The sequence below is a fragment of the Dermacentor variabilis genome, unplaced genomic scaffold (genome assembly GCF_050947875.1).
Source record: "Dermacentor variabilis isolate Ectoservices unplaced genomic scaffold, ASM5094787v1 scaffold_23, whole genome shotgun sequence".
Taxonomy (NCBI): Eukaryota; Metazoa; Arthropoda; class Arachnida; order Ixodida; family Ixodidae; genus Dermacentor; species Dermacentor variabilis.
This window is the reverse complement of record NW_027460401.1, coordinates 1157421-1178831: the sequence shown is the minus strand read 5'-3', so window position 1 is coordinate 1178831 and position 21411 is coordinate 1157421. Positions and strand designations below refer to the sequence as shown.

Sequence of the window (21411 nt, the reverse complement as noted above, 5' to 3'; positions counted from 1 at the left end):
GTTATTTAAAATCTGGCTGGTGTATAGTTGCACTGTACGCATGTTGAAAAGTATGCAGGCAGTTTAGCTGGTAGTTATGTATGTGGCAGCCAGCGCCTGCAGTGTCAACAAGCCTTTTAGATATCTCGAAATCTAAAACTGAATGTTCAAGCGTTATTTTGCTATAAAAATGAACATGGTAAATGATGTAGAAAAAGAATTATTGTTAATGTGACACCCGAGGAACACTAAAGAGGAATATTAGGTTAGCGTGCATTAGTTAATTATCTTTCAAGAATACCAAAAAGCTCACACCGTTATCAGAGGCTGAAAGCCAGAAAATATGCAAAAATGAGACTCAGTGCGATGCCTTCTTTAAGTTTTCACGACAGTGTCCCATAAAATTTTGACAGTGTCCCCTCTTGTCTAATAAACTATTTATCAATAATGACTGATTAAATTGTTTTTCAGGACATTGAAGTTTTGAGAATTGTCTTCCAAGAGAACCCAAATGCGAAAAAATATTTTGAGATCATCATCATCATCATCATCATTTATTTACCCTTAAAGGCCCTTGGCTTAGGGCATTACATAAGTAGGGGGAGCAGTCGTTACATATACAATGGTCGGTAACAACAAAAAAGCAATACAAAGTGCAGGGTTCATGTTCAATATTAACATCATCAGAAGCATCAACACTAAGATAGACACAGCGGCTCAAGAACAACTTGGGAACAAAACAAAACACGCATACACATTCAAAAACACGGCAAAATGACTCTACCCTTGAAATGTGCTGTTAATAAGTGCCTGAATTTATTAGGTTCTATTTCAGTAACTATGGAATCGGGTAAGTCATTCCACAATGTAATGGAGCTAGGTAAAAAAGATTTATTAAATGAGTTTGTGGAGCCATGTATGCGCTGCAAACTTAAAGAGTTGAAAAGACGGCGTGAAGTGCGAAGCGGCGGGTGTAATACAGAATTTCTTAGCTGTGGGAAGGTATAGTACAATTTGTGGAATAGGCAAAGCTGTGAAATTTTACGCCGAAGTGCCAGGGGTTGAAGATTAAGGGATGCCTTGATACGAGTTATACTGTGTCGTCTGTCATACTGCGATGTGATAAAACGGGCCGCACGATTTTGGATGGCTTCAAGCTGATTGATTAGATAGTTCTGATGGGGATTCCAGATCGCCGAGGCATATTCGAGTTTCGAACGGATGAATGTTACTTAGGCGAGTTGACGGACAGAACGGGGTGAAAAAGCGAGGGATCGTCTGATAAACCCAAGCAACTTGGAAGCTTCTGTACAAAGTTTTGCAATGTGCTGAGACCATGTTAGTTTGTTGTTGACGATGATTCCAAGATACCTGTATGATTCTGTTTCAGAGAGTGGTGTAGAATTTAATGAATACGGATAGCTGAGATTAATTCGCTTTCTTGATACATGCATGAACTTACATTTGGAAATGTTCAGTTGCATAAGCCATGACGTACACCAGGTTTCTATGAGATTTAAGTCACGTTGAAGCAGAGTCTGATCATCGGGAGTAGATATGCGGTGATAAAGGACACAATCGTCTGCGAAGAGGCGGATACAAGATGATATGGCATTAGGAAGATCATTTATAAGTATCAGAAAAAGGAGTGGTCCCAGCACCGATCCCTGGGGGACACCAGAGGTGACTGTAGCATTTTGCGATCTGTGGTTCCCTATTACTGTATATTGTGAGCGTTCGCGGAGGAAGCAGTCAATCCATGACAAGATTAAAGGGTTAATGTGGAGGCAGGACAGTTTTGCCATTAAACGCCGATGTGGAACGCGATCGAAGGCTTTGGAGAAGTCTAGGTAAATGACGTCAGTTTGAAAAGAAGAATCTAAGTTTAAGTGAAGGTCTGTGGTGAATTCGAAAAGCTGGGACTCGCAAGAATGGCCTGATCTAAAACCGTGCTGTTTCTCATAAAAGAAAGCGTTATTGTCGAGGTGTGATGCGATCTGCGAATATAAAATGTGCTCCAGTAGCTTGCATGAGATAGATGTTAATGAAATTGGGCGGTAATTAGAAGGATCGGATCAATTGCCTGCCTTAAATACTGGGGTTCCTTTATTAGTTTTCCAATCATTTGGTATTTCGCTGTTGGAAACAGACTGCTGAAAAATAATTTGCAAAATACGGCTAGAAATGCTCACGGTGCCCTTCAATATTTTGGCAGTTATGTTGTCTGGCCCAGGAGCGCTTGACAACTTAAGGTTGTCTATGAGTTTAGCGATACCTCCATGGGTTATAAAAACTGGTGGCATTTGGGAAAAACTAGTGGCAGGTGTTGGGGGAATACGAAGTGCAGGTTCGTGGGTGAACACGGAGCAAAAATGAATTCATGACATCTGCGCGCTCAATATCAGGGACATGTAAGCCATCATGGTTAACCAAAGAAATGTTTTGAGTACGGCTTTTGCACGGGGTGACCAGATGCCAGAATTTTTGGGGGTTAATGCGCATAATGTTTTCAAGATCTTCGTGAAAAAATCCATGGCATCCATGACTGTCTACCTTATGTATACTTTGGTTTTTGTATTGGTTGTCCCATTTGATACGGTATTTTTCATTGATTGCACCATGGATTATATAATCAAATTTTACATTTTGCTATCCTCACAGTTCATTTGCCTAGCTATGTATCCAAACTATGTGAACTTGTCCATGTACCCCTCTCCCTGTAGTAATGCCACCATGGTGGTGCAGTTTTCCCATAAACACGAAATGAAATCTCACTGACGTACCAACACTGCTGTATGGGCACAAAATTCAAGTAATGGAAGTTTCACCTTCTCTGCTAGCAATTTAAAATTTTGCACTGAAGGAATGAAAACACAGTTTGGAAGAATGCTTCACTCTTTAATATTTCCTTATGGCACCCCATTAACGTTACCACCCCTGCAACCTCTGCATATGGGACGCAGACCAGCTAGTGTACATAGCTCTCAGTGCAAGCTGTCATTTTATTGGGAGCTTTAGTGGCACAGAAGTGTTGTCGATTGTATCGTTTGGCACACACCTTGCATGATCGCAGAACGGGCGGAAGGTGGCAATGCGGCTAGTCTTCGGTCAAAAGTGGTGGAAGTGCTAGAGTCGGAAGAAAATGCCGCACGTGTGCTCAAACTACTGGAGGATGGCAAAGACACTGTTGTGGAAAAGATGATTGCCCTCCTAAAAGCTTCTGGGCTCGGTAACACCATCTATCGCAAGTATCTTCAGGTGAGTTGTTTTTCAGCATTCTTTGCACAATTTCTTATTTGATTGATCAGACCAAGTCCCAATGAACGAATCACAGATAACTCTTGAAGAGAGGGTCACCTGGCTTTTAATTGTCATCACCGTAGTCAGCATGAGTGTGCACCACTTTTTGGAAATGTTTTGATTCTTGGCAGGGGCAGGATGAAAACCGAAAAAGAAAGACTTGAGGCGTTCTATATCAGTATACAAGAAGAAGGAAAATGCATCAGTGTTCCGTCTATCTCTCTGAGCAATAAAGAGAGCTTTTGTAAAAGTCTGAGTTTAAAGATGAGTAGGGCAAAATGGTGTGCTCATCAATTTAAAAATTTTCTACCTTGCTAAGAGCGTTGCACATGCTTTGGCGGTTTGATGTTTGAGGGCGATCCGTGTTTCAAATATATGTCAGTTGCTAGTCCAGCGTTGTGGTGTCTCTTCTTTATGTCGTGGTTGCATTTCAATTTTTCGCTGGATTTCTGGAGTCTAAGGTGTAATTAATTTTGCTTGAAAATTAATCTAAATGAAATGGTGTGCATTAGCATTACAAACAAAAGAGCACCTTTATGCTATACTTTCGAGCTACGAGTTATTGAAATGAGACATACTAGTACTCAATTAAAGCACCTCAGTGTAACAGTTACTGACAACCTAAATTGAACTAAGCACACAGAAAACATGACTGGGTCTGCTCGGAAAAAATTGGGGGGGGGGGGGGGGGGGGGGGGGCTGTTCTGTAAGTGTCCACCTAGTGGACATGTCCATTTCGTCTGCCGCTGAAGTGCTGATAGGCTAAAGGCACCTGGCTCGTTCTGGCAAGTACCCCAGCCCAGCCAATCAGAGATTCAGCAGCACACGAAATGGACATGTCCACTAGGTGGACACTTGCAGAATACACCCACAGGTCTGTTAAAATGCAAATTAAAGGATACCACACCTTGCTACACCTGATGTCAAGGTAATGGCTTATAAAACAATTGTTTGGCCCGACTGTGGAGTATGCTGGTATAGTCTGGGACTCACATAGCTAAAAACACATTAACATACTTGAAAAAAGTAAAAAATTAGCCATCAGATACATTTTCTCATGGAATGACAGGAATCAATCGGTAGCAACATTGATTCAAAGAACTTTTTTTTTTGTTTCATAGGAATAGCATCATCAGCTAGAGCAATATGACATCATAAATTTCTATCTGTATTCTTGTATTTGGGTCAATTTGGCACAGTAAATGTTTTTGACCTTGCTTGTTTTTTGTTCATTAGCTCTTATTAATAATCGACTATTCCCGAGCAGACATTGTTGAAGTCTATGATACCACAGTTGCTGAAAACTTTAGGGTAGCACAGCTACCCATCTTTCATATTTGAGTCGCCATTTTCTTGCCTCCCCTCACGGCAACAGTGACAGAAAGATGCAGATTTCATTAGTATAATTTAGCTTAATATTCCTTTCAATCGCAAATTATAATACACAGTCAATAACGTGTCACATTTATGTCGTTACCACTGCACCAAATCTGTGCTGTCACATGTTTAACTCTTTCCCCTACCATGGGGAAAATAGGTGTTTTTGTAGGTTACGCCTACAGTGTACTAGAATATTGTAGTTACGCCAAACATTTTTTTTCTGAGGGCACTACTGCACTCAATATTTTATGGTACATGAAAAAAAAGCAGAATGAATGCACTTTTCATAGATAAAAGTTTTATTAACGAGATATATACCATAAAAAAGATGAATTGCTGGAATCAAGGTTATCATAAGAAGCCAACAAACACTGACACCAAGTACAACATAGGGAAAATTACTTGTGCTTAATAAGTGAAATAAACGATAAATTAATGGAAATGAAAGTGGATAAAAAAACAACTTGGTGGGGAATGATGCCACAACCGTCGCATTAACCTTAACCCCGTTTCTTCTGGAATCATGATGGTGGGATAAAATTGAACAAAGTTTATGAAGGCATGCTTGTATCTACTAAGAAAAAGATGTAATAAAAATTATGATGTACAGTTTACATACAAAATGTATTGCCATCTAATATTCACTATCATTGAAAAAAATAAAAAATTTTCATTGAAGCCACTACAAACATTTGAGTGCAAGCACTACAGTTTGGCGTGCCGGGCTTCGGATGCTTATGTTCCGGGCTGGCTTACGTCGCTCTCAGAGTCTGATGAAAAGGCAGCATCCTCGCTCGATCCATCGATAAAATCAGCCGCAGATGCTGCGAAATCACGACATTTGCAATCCTTCGGAGCGTCCGCACCGCTCCCGGAGGCAGCCATTTTTGCTTTCTACTTTGATGATCGCGTAACTCAAAAGTGCGTTCAAAAATTAACATCTGGCGGGGGAAAAGTGAACTGCTTAGAAAACAAAAATATAGTTCTTCTCGTCCTATGGCGCAGAGTGTCCGTGAGCGGCGTGGAAGGTCTCGAAAGCGGCGTTTCAAACCATCGTTAGCGGGCTAACGGTGCCCAATGGGCGTGGTACAGAAAGAGTTAAGGAGTTTGGCTTGCACAAAAAAAGTGTAGATGTTGTATTTGGCCTCTTTGTTTTCTTTTTCATTTTTTAGGACCATGATGATGACGCTCTTCGAAGACTGTTCGTTGATGTCCTGGAAATCCCTCTCAACTAAGATGGCACAGTGCCACAACATTTCAGCAGCATTTCTACTTGCATATTTTGAATAAAGAACTGCTTTGTTCTTTAAACGAATGTTTTTTTTTCCACACCCTGTTGGTATCAGTGCAGAAGACCATGTGTACCGAGCCAAACACATGCGCGAGCATTTTACAAAATGGCACAGCCATTGCGCATGTCTGCGATGATTAAGAATAAGGTCGCACGACGTCATAACAGTATCTCCTAGCCACGCGCTAAGGCGCAAACACGCTTAGCGAGAAACTTGGAACTGCCTTGACAGGTGATTAGTATGGCTATTGCAAATTCCAAGTTATCTACAACTGCATTAAAGCAGCACCTGTCAACTGTGGGCCGGTTGTACCAGCATTAATGAAAATGCATCCCCGCCTGTCCTGGAAGTCAGGTGTAAACCACCCACGCCATTTGCAGGGGTGGAAATTCTGGAGCACCATTATTTGCTACAGCACTTATCCTACAACCATTTTGGTAATAAAATGGTAGAGCGTTCGCCTCATATGTGGGAGGTGCTGCCAGAAACTCACTGGCCTTTTCTAATGGGTAGAAATGTACCACAACCTGGTGCTCGGTTGTTTATATGGTTTCTTCACCACAGCTTCGATGCCCAGCATCCGCCACTGCTGTGAGAGGCAAACGAGTGCTGACGACAGGTACCTACGAGTAAAATAGGCACCAGTGCGCTCCCAGCCAGCTGAGAGTTCCACACGCTTGGAAGGACATAGTATGCACGTGACGTCACATCCGCTGCTGTCGTCTGCTTCCTCTACCTTCCGCCATCTTGGGGTACCTTATCAACAGGCGCGCGCATTCGCAACTCAAATCAACATTAGGGGGCGCTGCGAAGCCTAGCCCGGTCTGGCTACACTGTGCAGAATGGCGGCTTTACGGAGGTCCCCGTGTAGGCTGTCCTTGGTGAAAATATTAAGTTTGTTGCACTGCGATGTTAATTCGCGCTGTTTTGTGGGGGGAGAACGGGTAGTGGACGCCGAGCACCTCATTTTAGTCGGTACCAGTGGTACAGCGAGTAATTAAGTAGAAGTGGTCGCGCGTGTGTGCAAACCTCCGGCGTGACAGCGGACCCGCACGAGATTGTGGTGAGAATCGCCGACGCATTCCGGGACCCATCGATCGTGGAGGCAAAGTGCTCGTGCACTGCTGGATTGTCGCAAAAGTGCAAGCACATCTCGGCTGTTTTTCCTGGCACCTTATCCTGGAACATTTGGTGTAGTTGTCAGTCCCTTTAATGTTTCATCTCTACATTGCGTTTCAATGCTGTTCATATTGCAAAGATCGTATAAAGTGAAATGTTCATGTGCGTTCCTATAGGTTCCCCAACATGGTGCTGCCGTAAACCGAAAGTCGTGGAGGATCGTTGAATGACGTACGTGCATACCAAGGGGCATGGGACCTCCAGACCCCTTTCCCATTGAGCCACATCTATGTTGTGGGCATCCTTGAGATTGCATCTGCATGCCAGCAACCGGAACAGCGCCCCGAAGGGGGCCATGAACCGCCTCCGGCAGCTCCGTGGTCTTCCGCAGACGGAATCCCCTACTTTAATCTGCACTATTAAAGCTGCTATAGCCATGGATGCTACAAATGGAAGAAACTGTGCCAAGAACAGCTGCAGTAAACGCAGATGCCGGATATGCTAATGATGCATCTGTTATCACTATATGAGCAATTGACAGCAACCATAAAGATGATGAGTAGTAGTCGAACAAGGAACGTCGCTTGAAGCCAATGTTTCGACAAGGGGACTTATCTTCACAGGGCAGTAACTGCTTTCCTTAGCAGTGTTGACAGCAACTAAGGAACAGGTTGCAAGTGATATGTTTATTAACGATGCACTTTTGTATATGTTGATTCTTATTCTGTCATTTATCTGTTGTTTCAGAGATAAAAGGTTAGTATTACTTATATTGGCTGCCAGTGAATTCATGCTTTATTACTACAGTCGCGATCTGAACGCCTTGCCTGCTCCATAGAACTATATGTGGGTGATCAAAATTTCGGAAGCTCTGCATTGTATTGCTGGATTTTTATGACATGATTCGTGTGCATCATGTCACAAGAAGGACAGTTAACAAAGTCATCATTATTCAGATTATTTTACAAGCTAACGTAAATGTATTACATACGTAATAGCCTTGTCCTCACTGCACATGTACAGTATTGGCTTTCTGTGGTTTATGTATGCTATGTTAACATATGCGAGTTTAAGTAAGAAATAGCGCTGTCACAACATGGCAGCACCTGTACATAGCTCCCGCTTGAGCGTAAATTGTCATGATGGCTACGCTCTCGCTAGAGACACTTGCCAGTAATTGTTGAAATGAGCTTCCACCTAATCCAAGGTCACATGGGACGCTACTTTTGAGCACATAGCACGTTCGATTTCAAGATAGTTTGCCGATTCTGGCATACATAGACCTGTTGAGGCGTGTTGGCATAGAAACGACAGGATGGTTGCTAATGGATTCTCTTGGATTAGACATGTTTGGCATGTGGCACCAGACAGCACCCTATCTTTTAATGCCTTTACATGTGCATTCTCATACATTAAACAAAGTCTGCAACACACAATCAGTAGCGTCCTTGAAAGTTCTTGGCGTTGTGCGTAAGACGCCAATTTCTCTTCTGAAACTAGCTGTCTGTTGTCCTTACTCGTGTCATTGGTAAGGCAATTCAATGGATTTACACGTGCCATTCTGATGCTGCGAAAAAATGGTTTGTCGACTTGGTGACAAACCGTAACTTTCAGTAGCCAACTTTCCATGAAGCAGGCACATTAGGCCTAACAACACAGCATGACCGTGACGAAAATTCATCTGTAGCCAGCATGGTGGCGGGTGGCAAGCTATCAGAAAAGGTTACTGTTACCATTTTCGCTTTAGCACTAGTCAATGGTGATCGGGCCCAAGACCAGACTTATTCGCTGCTTGTGTATGCATGGGCAATGAGCCAACAATTAAGTCCGCCAGTGAACAAGAGTCGATTTTGCTCTTTAGTAGGATACAATGAAAAAAAAAAAGCAGTTGGAGAAAAAGGCACACCGACCGCGCCACCGTTTATAGATCCTTTTGGACCGCGCGGGGTTGTGTTATTCCGCCAGCCAATCACAGAAGCAAACAAAATCGTCGTCATTCGACCTTTTCAAAATGGCGTCGTACTCGATAGTACCGGAGCGTCTGCTGTTCTTGAAGAGTCTTTTCATCGGCGGAAGCTATGTGGCGTGCAACAAACATGGAGAAAGTGTGTGGAGTCTGAGCGTCTTGAAAAGTCTGCGGTACAGTTAATTTCACTGCCGAGTCCGTTTTATTGCTCATGAAACATCACCGCCAGCTGAAGTGAAACTTGACAACAAATATTTTCAAGTTTGCGCTCTATTTTCTTCCCTTTCTTGTCCCATTTATCTCGTAGTCCACCGAAAAGTTAATATGTACCAAAAATCCCAGCTAAAAATCCTTGACAATGAATAGTTGCAAAGAAGCAACACAGTATTTTCGACGTACTTGCATGCTCCTTTCCAGCTTAAAGCCAGGGGCGCGATCGGAGATATTTTGTTCGATACGCGTTCTGTTCAGTTGCTGCAACGTCACAGAGTTGCAGTATGCAAAATTTGTGACACCGGGGCGGAGAGAGCAGCCAATCAGGAAGCGGTGACCTCCCCGGAAGTTTACTTGCGTCGTTTGTCGTCTGCTTGCAAACAGTGTACTACAAAACCAAATGTTTCTCGTCTTCCAAGTGAATTAAATCTTTATCTAAAGAAATGTACTTTTTTCTTCTCAAGCACAAACACGTTTTCAAATAGTAGTACGTGTGACTACTGCAATTTATAACTATTAGGTTCTTTGCGTCGTCCCTAGGTGGTGTCGCGCACAGCGAGAAGGAAAAAGAAAAAAAAACGACGGGAAGAGTGGCGCACTTTTCAAGAGGCAGCGACAACATCCCAGTGGCTCGCTGGCACCGATGAACTTGTCGATTTCTCTGTACAACCAACGAATTATTTGTTTCGAGAAACAAAAACGACGCCGGAATTCACTTTCTGCCATCTCTTCAAACGCGTTTCGCACCGCCACCCGCTCTCCTCCTTCCTCTAGAAAAGCCAGCGCAACAACCTAAGTTTCCAACGGAAGCGCCATTTTCTAGAATTAAACTATGAATTGGATTCAAACCTGCCATTTCGCAGCCGAAAAGGCCGCCTGCTGGATCCAATCCAATCCACCAGACGCGCCATGCGAAGCCGTATGATCGCTCCAAACTTCTCAACTCCCGTCGCGTTCGGACGAAAGGCTCGGTGGGCGGATGATTGACAGGAGCGTGTCGTCATTTTGACGTCACCAAAAACGGGGCGGCGCCCCGCGGCTGGCGACGTCGGCGCGGAGTAGGCCAATCGCGCGCGCCGGTAACCGAACGAACGCGCCGAACAACCATCTCCGATCGCACCCCAGGTCTCATCCTATTGATCGTGCGTGTTGTATCAGCCGTTCGAAAGTATTTTTTAGCGAGAAATGCTATTGATCGAGGACTCAACCTAAATTCAGTTGTACTCGTGCGTTCATCGCATCGTAAAATACATGCTGTTAAGGTCAGTCTATATACGTTTCATTGTAATTTTTCGTGGTTGGACAGGATCGCTGTCGGCTTGCTGGCGCGCTTTCCGAACTGGCCGCTGGTGTCATATTGAGATAGCGCATTGTCAATCATTATCCAAAGGCACATAATTTTGATTTCGGTTTCACGATTTCAAGCAACCCTAGCCGACTACCGATGCTTGGCCGATTGTTGAGAAATGGTGGGAAGCCATTGGCCGCCCGACTTCAGAGAACAGTCGGCCCGGCGTCTGCTTCCAGCTACGTCGGCACGCGGCCGGCACCACTGGCTGGGCCTCCGTCGGTGCGACAAGCCGGCAATGCATCGGGCCAGCTTGCCGACTGAACTTTGGGTCCACGCATTTTTTTGTTTATATATATATATATTGCACTAAGTACATAACTACGATAATAACAACCATTTTGCATGCTGCGACAGCTGATGCAGACTGTGACTCTGGACTTCTTTAAATTCTTTTTTAATGACTTTGCTCGTACTACTGCTTGGTTTCAACTCACGTTTCGCTAAAAGGCCGCATTTTTTATTTGTCCGCATTGGTAAAACGCTTTGTATTGCTGTTAACTAGTTCGTTCGCAGCTGGTCCGGTTTGACTGGGTAGGAGCTGTCTTTTCGCATGAACCATGGCAAGCCGAAATACTAATTAAACACTCTGAGCAAAACGCAAGAAGAAAGAATACGACCTCATTGCGAAATTTGAGTGCGAACGAGCAAGCAGTGTAAAGAGCAGTGTAAGCTTCTTAGAGCAAACGAGCACGCCTGCTTACAACGACAAGCTGATATACCCTCTGGTGACTCGAGCTAAGCGAAAATATAAAAGAAGGAAGTAAATTAAAACAGTCCAGCGGCGGGGAGGAATGCGGGCAAGAGGGGAGAACCGAGCCCAAGGCCGGGTAGCGTGGGCGGGTAACCGCAGTATGGAACTAGTAGGGGAAAAAAGGAAAAGAAGAAGAAAAAAAAAAACGTGCGCCACCATGGAAGGCAGGCGGAGAAGCGTAGGAAACTTTTCTTTTCGGCAGTTTTTCTTTTGCCTCCATGTTTTCGACTAGCCTCTGCAGCTGGGTGACATGGCCTGGAGTTGTACACTGCGCTTGCGGCAGGGAGGCCAGCGGTGTCTGTCGTCGGTAAATTTTAAATAAACGGTGCGATCTATCTGAGCCCAAGATGAGAAATTCAGAAACACGCCCAAGGCAGCACCACAAAAGCACTTGCACGCGAAAAATTTAACATGGAGGCATACGCTATAGTGCGCCGCAATAAATGTACAGACTATTTGGAATATCTTTTTTTTTATTCAGTATAGTTTTACCTATACAGCTTTGCCTAATATAGTTATAAATTTGTCTGAAACCATGGAACGGCTTACAGTAGGCAATATTATATAGGTTTCTTTTTTCTTGTCCACCAAAGCTGCTGTCAACTTTATATGCTTTCACGTATAGCGCTTTCATACATCGCTCTTGCGCAAGACGAAGGAATGGCACCACTTCCCAAATGGCTGACTGCGCGCTGCATGTAGGCGCCTACGTAACCTAGCTCCCACGCAACCTATAGCTCCTATGCGAAAGAAAGCTTCGTCATTAGAATATCCGACTCATGCATGTACTGCCTCAGTATACGAAACCGCATCCGTCGGAAGTCGATATTTTATATATGAAAGACGTCCACTAGAATATTAGCCTGCACTTCTGCTGGCACATATATACCAAAAAGAGGCGTTTAATGTGATCGAACTTTCAGTTTCCGCGTTAGAATATATATATATATATATATTGTTGCAGGAAGAAAGCAGGCCCACGAGTGTAAAATAACGTATATTTACATCTGGCGTATATGGCGTTCAGGCAACTGCCAGACTTCGTCTTCGTCTAGTCTAATCCAACTTCTTCGTTCCCTTCACCGGAACAATATATATATATATATATATATATATATATATATATATATATGTTTTCTGGTTCGTATATGGGGCTATGATGTCCTGCCGCGCTCAATATGAGCTACAACGCGAATGCGCGAGGTAAAGCGGTCGCGTGTTGCAGCTCGCACTGAGCGCCATGGTAGGTATCCAATCGAGACAACCGCACGTCAGAAATAACGTCTACTTGTTAAAAACATATACCACAATGCATAAACGGAGATTTACACCTAATTGAGCTTTTATAGTTAATGACATAATGTAGCGAATGGGCCCAACCACACACAGAAACACACGTAGCTTGAGTGCCTGGATGCTGGCGTAAGTTGGCCAATGTTGGTGTTTACTTTGTACAAAAACAAAATAATAATAATAATAATAAAATAACAATACTATAAAAGGAGGTGGTATTTACGTGCTGCTACCAGTGTCACCGGCTATAGGAGAGGTGCAGCGTGAGAGCACGTGAGCCACAGCAGAGGCGACACACGAGAGATACGCACTTAATATATGAATATAGCGCGAGTTTTTCCTCGGAAATTTCCAGCCTCGGAACGCACCTCGCATTCGGGACATAAACATAACGTGTTCTATTTTTCCTTTACTTTAGCTAGCGCTCAGATTCCACCGTGAGCAAAAGCGCGCGAGCTGGGAGTTGCCACTGTGCATTTCGCGCCGCCTTTATTCTCCCCACTTTAATAGGTTCTTAGTGCCGCATCAATGCGTTTACGGCGTATTAATCGAAACCTTGTGCAAGACGTTCGCCGGCCATGCGTAGGCGCGCCAAGCGAGCGGCCTTCGTCGCACACTGTGTGAAAGGCTTTGCCGTGTTCGATTCTATTGCGGGTATTTCTCAAGTGCTGCCTGTGAAATAATTTTGGTCGCATGGCGGGCAGAAACCGTTCTCGCCGACGGTGACAAAAAAGTCAGCGGTAACAACGAGTAATTCTGCAGGCACTCGTCCTTTCACTGTATTTTGCGACGGCAGTTCGCAGTAACGAGGAATAAAGTGCATCTTGCGAGCATCTTTTATGGGTCGTTTCCTGTTCTCTCTCTCTCTCTGTCTATCACACACGCACGCACGCACGCTCTGAGACCGAAAGTTATAGGTTATATTCGTGTTCGAGTCATATACGTGCATATACGGTAAGTGTTTAATTGGTTTCTGAGTGACGTCTCACACGGGACCATGCACACAGTCCAACAGCCTCTGAGCAGACTCTTATATTTAAGAAGCAGGTGCAGCTTTGTCTTGCAGAGGCCGCCAAGTTTAATGTCTTGTCATCGGTCACAAGAAAAGCGAGCGTAATAAAGTAACATGTCACGAAAAGTCTTCACGAGTGGTTCAGGTAGTAGTTGAACAGCACTTTGAGCCTTTAGGCCATGCGTTCACATGTGCCAGTGCGTTCCGACAGGCTGTGCAGTGCTTTGAAGAAGAAGTGAGAGGCAGCAATTTTTTTTGTTGCTTTTGCGTAACAAATGTTGACGGACGAATATATATACTGACGGAATATAGGCCAGCTATACAAAAGCGATGACGGCGGTTCATCACACGGGGAAATACAGCAACCATCACATACAGACGTTAGTGACAGTTCATCTGGCAGTTAGATCAGCTTCCGGCTAAAGGATGGTTCTGTGTTTTGTTCTGGACTGATCGAGCTCTAGTAATTAGAGCGAATTATGAAATCAGAATCAAATTTATTTTCGCCATATATGCGAGTGCGCATGCAACGACCACTATTATGAGAGCAAGAGTACGTGGAGACCAATGTGCAAGTCGCAAGAAGGCGTATCGCGGAAGTATTACAGTTCCTTTACAAAAAAGCACAAGATTTCCATACTTTAAAAACGGATATGTTTGTAACACTATTGTATCGTTCATTATTGCTTTCCTTTTTGTAGGTAAACTATCGAGAAAATAACTATTTAACGGGGAACAATATTTAATCAAGTGGATATTGGATTAGACAGTTCTCGTAATAGTAATAGTCGTAATAGCACAGCAGAAAGAGTCAAGCGAAATTGTTCGCGAACGGCGTGTTGATTGTAAACGGCCATGTCGCGTCACAGCAAAAAATCGTCAGATGATATAAGCGCAGGTGACTCGCGGACTGTACAGTGCAGGAAAACATTTCGGTTGGATGTTTTCACTGGGGAGTGTGAAAGAAGTGATAATACGAAGCCAAGAAATGTCAGAATCTGCAATTTTTGTAGCTATTGTGAATTCGTTTGAGAATAATTAAGGCTGCATGCTAATAATGTCAGTCATACAAATGGAGCATTTCTGCGGTCAACGTGTATTTCATTGGCAAGAACAAGAGTTGGAAGAAATTATTACAACCTTTGCACAATGAACTAATGAGAGTCAACCATCAAGCAGTTGAGAATTAATAAATTTATTGTACATCATGAGTGTCTTTTCAAGCTCCGTCTCCTGTGAGGCATATCTACCATTTTCGTGCACGCACATATCGAACTACGTGGATATATACACGCAATGCAATGAAGATGAATATTTATTAAAATTCAAATTAGTTATTTATGCCATGGTAAAGGTACAGACAGCGGAGTCGCAGAAAAAGTTGTCAGATACAGCTTGACAAAGCCGCAGACCCCTTTCGCTTGGCAGCGGCTTCACAGCAAGGCTTTTAAAACAAAGGTAATTGCACAGTGTAGCAACAGTTATACAATAATGAGCAAGAACAAAAGGAAACAAAACAAGATTTTACAATATTTAAACAATGTTCACAAAAAGGAAAACAGAACCTACATGGTAACAAACATAGTACCCAAACTACTGTTTGATGCATTGAAGAGGTCAAAATAATTAATATATATATTAGCTATTACAGATTCGTATAGAGCTACAAATCCCTGCTAAATCTAGATCGCTGGTTTTTTTTAATGAATTTATTTCTCCTGTTTACAACCGAAAGGAAGCTAAAGGCCACGTGACGTCTGCTCCCACAGCGATGCGGCACGCAGGCCGTACGCAGCAACGTGTATCGTACGTACATTCGTTCGTTCTCGCTTCACCGCTGGAACTTCTCGGACGATGATCGGCAGTTGTTGATCAAACGCAGGCAGGAAGCGATGAGATCAGATGTACAAGAAATATTTAGAGGTAAATTTTCTATATACATGGCAGGTAAAACAAATACATTACAAACTTGAACAATTGAGAAACAAAGCCTCACTCTTAGACTGTCTCAATGACTGTTAGAGCCCAGACTCGTTTTAAGGTACATAGTACGGAGGCTCACTGATCTATCAGTAATCCTGATTTCAGCCAAGTCTGAGGGACAGCATGTCGTCCCGATTTTTATAGCCCAAATATACAAAGAAAAAAAAGCAGTAGGGCCGTTTGCCCGTCCCACAGGTTCAGTTGCCCATCAGAGTCAACCGTTTGTGAAGCCGCAACCCACAGGGATGGGTGTACTCTTAAATATAAACATATTGGAAAACAAAGCTCTTTTCCTTCTTCCCTAAAAATCCGTTGCCCTCTCATTTCTACGTAGTTAGTGACGGGCTCAGCAAAACACGCCAGGCCCGAACAAGTTATCGCTAGGCCGCCTCAAATCCCAAGGGCGTCTCTAGGCCGCAAATGTCTCGGAAGCAGGGGCATCGACACCACGTAGTGCAGCTGTACTCAAAGTTTGTCCGTGTGGGAGGCTGATGGCCCTCCTTGTCCTTCAAACTTATTGTCTACAAGACAAAGTTCTACGAGTGCGCGTTTACAAGACGCCGCCGTCCGAATGCACTCTTCACGTGTGCACCGCATCCCTACAGCGTGCACTGTAAGCTGGCCTTCGACACCACACAGGCAGTCGCACCCAACAACAAGGCTGGCGATTGCGTTCCGGACGCGTAGAAGAATAGATCCCTGCTCCGTATATGCGGCACGGGGTCAAGGTTGCTAAGCCCTTCTTAACCTCGGCGGCGCCTCCAATTAGTCAAGTACTCAGGAGCCAGGCCCACAATACCGCGTACAGCGGTCCCTTTCAAGGCTGGGCTGTGTGGACTCGTGTGACTGTCGGCGGATTGCCAACACCGTGCGCACAATACCGACTTCCCGGAATCGGCACTCGCCCTCCTGGCGCCTGCCGCGACGCGTCACCCAACAACGCGCGGTCCCTGTGACCCCACATAACACAGAAACGGTTGCCCCGCTGACATCGGGGGGAAGTGAACCCCCTCTCTATACACAAAGCACGTGGCCGATTCGTGACACTTAAGAACACGAACAATCAGAGCGACCTTACACATACTGAAATCAACTGGGTAGTCGCGAGACAATATTGTTTTCGTGAAACAAAACATGTATACAAGAAATATGAGAAACCAACAGGACACTCAAAGTACGATGCATTTTGTTTGAGACCAACCACAACCAGAGAACAGAAGAAACAAAAGACTGACAATTTATAGTGTGGTTCTAATCAGACGAACTCTATATTGTTCAGGATGAGAAAAATTTTGAATGATTTACTCGAATATTCTATAATTTCATCTTCAAAATCACGTAGGCGATTTAGTAGTGAAGGTGCCTGGTAACTGACTAGTTTTCCGTAATTGGTTCTTATTTTTGGTGTTCTCATGTTATGTTGTCGAAGGCTGTAATGCGGATTGGTGGGTACATTCAAGATGTACTGCGATTTGTTTTGTTTAATGTATTGCAGCAACTTGTAATAATACACCTGGTTTGCCTTTAACATAGAACGTTTCATAAAATATGGCGTGGTTCTAAAGTTTTGTACAGGGCCATAGTATCCATAGAATGCGCGTAGGACTCTTTTGTGTAGCACTATCAATTTATTACAATTTTTTTGCGAAGTAGTGCCCCAAATTAAAATACAGTAGTTTATTCTAGAATAAAAGAGTGCGTAGCATAAAGAAGTTTTCAACCATGGAGGAACCAGAGTACTCAGTCTGTATAAGCAACCAACGGTTCTGCTTAGTTCGATAGCAAGTTTGTCGATGTGCATGTTCCAGGCCAAATCCTCTTGGAACCACACTCCTAGAAATTTTTGACATTTTACCTGTTCTATCAGCCCATCTTCAAAAAGAATATCCGCATTTCAGTTACGTGGTTTATTAGTAGGAGCAAATATCATATATTTTGTTTTGGAGGAATTCATTTGTAGCTTATTATGTTGTAACCAGCAAGAGACTTGCTTCAGGTAATCGTTAACTTTTGATTCGAGCTCTATTATAGTAGCAGCTTTAAAGAATATGTTACTATCATCTGCATACATAACTAATTCGGGAGAGTCGGGCATGACACACAGATCATTAATATATATTATAAATAGAAGAGGTCCAAGTATTGATCCTTGTGGAACACCCGTTACGATTTCCGCGTAAGATGAAACATCATTATTTATACTGACATATTGATAGCGATTGGTTAAGTAATGTCATAAAAGTTCCAATACGATACCACGTACAGTGCACTGTTCCAATTTGCTAATTAATAAACTGTGGCATACTGAATCAAAGGCTTTCCTGAAGTCTACAAACAAACCTAATGTGTACATTCTATTTTCAATATTTGTTATTATATTATGTTTGATATTAAGAAGAGCTGCTTCACAAGGTTTATTTTATGGAATCCATACGGCATGTCACTAATTATACTATATTTACTGAAAAATGTTTGTAGTCTAATATTCAGGCCACTCTCGAACACCTTTGACAGAACAGGTGAGACAGATATCGGCCGGAAATTTGTCATGAAATGTTTATCACCTCCTTTGTAAATAGGGCATACACGTGCTATTTTTAGACAATCAGGAAATATACCGCTTTCAAATATTCTGTTTATGATTTGAACAAGGACAGGTGCAATTATATCAGCAATGTATTTCATTGGTACTGGTTTCACATCATCATACCCAGCAGAGACGTTGTTTTTTACTTTGAACAGCAGTTGCGCAACTTCAGCAGGTGTAACAGGTGTAAGTATCACCGAGTTAGTAGGACTGAATTTATTCACTATAGATGTGGCCGTGGGCTCCCCCCTGTCGGGATGCTGGGTGGAGATGAAATATTCATTCAGAACAGCTGCTGCTTCACTGCCTGTCAACACACCAGTGGCTGTCTTTATGTCTCCGTGTTCTGCCTTTTCGTAGATTTTCTCTAACTTCATTCCAAACTTTCCTAGGGTCATTTTTTATTTTAGCAAATAGCCGTTCATAGTACTTAATTTTTGCTTGCTTTAATGCACTGTTGACCTTATTTCTGTATTTTTTGTAATCAGTCACCAATTGCACAGTCCTGCATTTTACAAGCAACTGATACATTTTGTTTTTTCTTGTTATCATTTTTAGCAAAGTAGCATTTATCCAGGGTTTTCGTATTTTCTTGCTCCTCTGATTGCAAAATTTCAACGGAAACGCTAGGTCGTAGCACGTAATCATTTTATGAAAGAACAATTCATAGGCTGCATTTGGATCTTGTTCTTCAAATACAGATGACCAGTCTGTTGATAGGATCAGAGCACGAAAATTTTCTAATGCGCTTGCGTGGAAACTGCGAATCTGCGCTTTTTTCCTCCTTCCCCTCGTTTGTGCGCGTGAGGAATGAAACAAAATACAGGCAGATGATCACTTATATCAGCGGATAACAGTCCCGCAAGGCAGTCAGTTGGGTGTACATTGGTTATGCATATATCAAGCAAGGTAGCCGTTTGCGCAGTTAGCCTCGTGGGTTCAGAGATTAAGTTTGTGCACATGAACGAATGGATGAGACCAGCAAAGTGTGTAGATGATATGTCGTCCGACAACACATCTATATTTACGTCACCCATTATGATAAAGGGGGAGGACGAATGGTTCAGGAAATGTAGTACCTACCTGTTCTAGGAAATCAAAGAATGTCAGTTTGTTTCCCAACGGTGGGCAATACATAACCACAACTGTGACATATTCTAAGCGTACATTCTATATTGTTCGTTACAAGTGAAAATTCTGAAATTACCTTATGTATACAAGGCACTGTTTAACATAGACAGCCACGCCACCTCCTCTGCACTTTCTTCTTACTAACCCATGGTATGTGTAATTTTCACAGTACGGGGGGTTATCATTCACAGTAAGCCATGTTTAACAATACAGTAAGATGTCAAAATTGTGGGCGATTGACGCAAATAAGCAATTCAGTTTGTCCTTTTTGTTTTTTATGCTCCGCACGTTTAGGTGAAACATTTTTAGCAATTTACTGGTGTGAAACACTAATTTATTGAAAGACTGAACATCATAATATGTGCAGTTCATACGGTGAAACTAACTGTAAAAAAAGAAAGAAGAGAAGCAGGCCATGACGCTCACGTTGTCATCTTATCAATGTCTTCCGTGCTGGCGATTCGAATAGCTGGTGGATTTTCGTCCTTGCGTACGAACACCGTGCAGCCAGCCGTCCATACGAACCGCCATCGATTCCTTCTTCCTTTCTATAGCGGCACCAAGAAGTCGTTTGCCATACCGTGTAAGGTGTTCGTTTATGAACACCTTTGAGGACGATTGAAAGCCCAGTGTAATTGTATTCATTCTGCTTTTTTCTAGCTTTGCTAAGAAAGGCATTCCTCGTGGTTCTGCGGACAAACCGAACAATGATATTTGCTTCATGTCGAGCAGTAGGCACCCGGTGCCAGATGTCGATATCAGCCTCTGAGACCTCTTCCTTAATCAGCTCGCCAATTTGCCTCACAACGCCACCTCCTCTGCACTTTGTTCTTACTAACCCATGGTATGTGTAATTTTCACAGTACAGGGGGTTATCATTCACAGTAAGCCATGTTTCAAAATACAATTTGCCTCACAACGCCACCTCCTCTGCACTTTGTTCTTACTAATCCGTGGTATGTGTAACTTTCACAGTACGGGGGGGTTATCATTCACAGTAAGCCATGTTTCACAATACAATAGGATGTCAAAATTGTGGGCGATGGACGCAAATAAGCAATTCAGTTTGTTCTCTGTTTTTTATGCTCCGCACGTTTAGGTGAAACATTTTTAGCAACTCGGTGCCAGATGTAGATATCAGCCTCTGAGTCCTCTTCCTTAATCAGCTCGCCAATTTGCCTCACAACGACTAGTGGTTCGCCTTCAAGTGGAATGCCCTTTATCGCAATGTTATTTGAACGTTGATATTGTTCCATTTCCTGAATTCTGTACGATAGCTTCGCATTCTCAGCGCGAAGATCCTTTAGTTTTAGAACCTGCTGTATTTCTGTCTTCAGCTCAGCGACCTCTTGAAACTTATCTTTTATGCTCCTCAAGTCTGCCCTGAGCTCCCGCCTCAAATCTTCGATGGCCTTAGCCTCTTTCGTCATTGCACAACAAAAGTGTACGTCAATACACTAACAACACCAGTAACACTAACAGTAACACAACACTAATAACACCAGTAACAATAATCAAACAAGTACAAGAAAGCTGATTGGTTCGGCAGCAGTGCACAGATTGTATGACTTACTGACTAAATAAGGATATTCCGCTCACCTGCATAAGCAGAGGCAAAATTTAGATATGCCTCCGTAGTGAACTGCTGCCGAACTGTAACAGGTGCTCGCTCCGTTGGCGGTTTTATGCTGTGGTCTGGCGCTCGTCCGACCCTTGCGCAGTCGCAGAAGAGTAGCTCCGGCCACGTGATTCCGATCACTGTTGTGGTGCAGACACACGCGGCACTGTAGACGTCAGAAGGGGCGATAACACGTTGGTCGAGTCCGGTTTCGGGCTGCAAAAGCAAAGTAAAAATTTAGGTGTGGCTCCGTAGTGCACTGCTGCCGAACTGTTTCATTTTCATTACACGCGCGCACAAGCACGCACAAGCACGCACAAGCACGCACAAGCACGCACAAGCACGCACAAGCACGCACAAGCACGCACAAGCACGCACAAGCTAGCGCCAAAAGGAAACAACGAAAAAAGGAAAAAAAAAATTGGAGGACGCTTAA

General features: G+C 43.3%; 1 protein-coding gene across 9 annotated transcripts in view; it reads left to right on the top strand.

Annotated features, from left to right (window-relative positions):
• Rel (nuclear factor NF-kappa-B family member relish) overlaps nucleotides 1–5970 on the top strand; it is a 450112-nt gene extending 444142 nt beyond the window's left edge. For all 9 annotated transcript variants that reach the window (XM_075678481.1, XM_075678479.1, XM_075678478.1 and 6 more), the window contains 2 exons: nucleotides 3053–3237; nucleotides 5832–5970. In XM_075678481.1, coding sequence (XP_075534596.1) covers nucleotides 3053–3237; nucleotides 5832–5894 — 248 coding nt within the window. In that variant the 3' untranslated portion in view covers nucleotides 5895–5970. The remainder of the gene's footprint in view (nucleotides 1–3052; nucleotides 3238–5831) is intronic.
• The last annotated feature ends 15441 nt before the right edge of the window (nucleotides 5971–21411 follow it).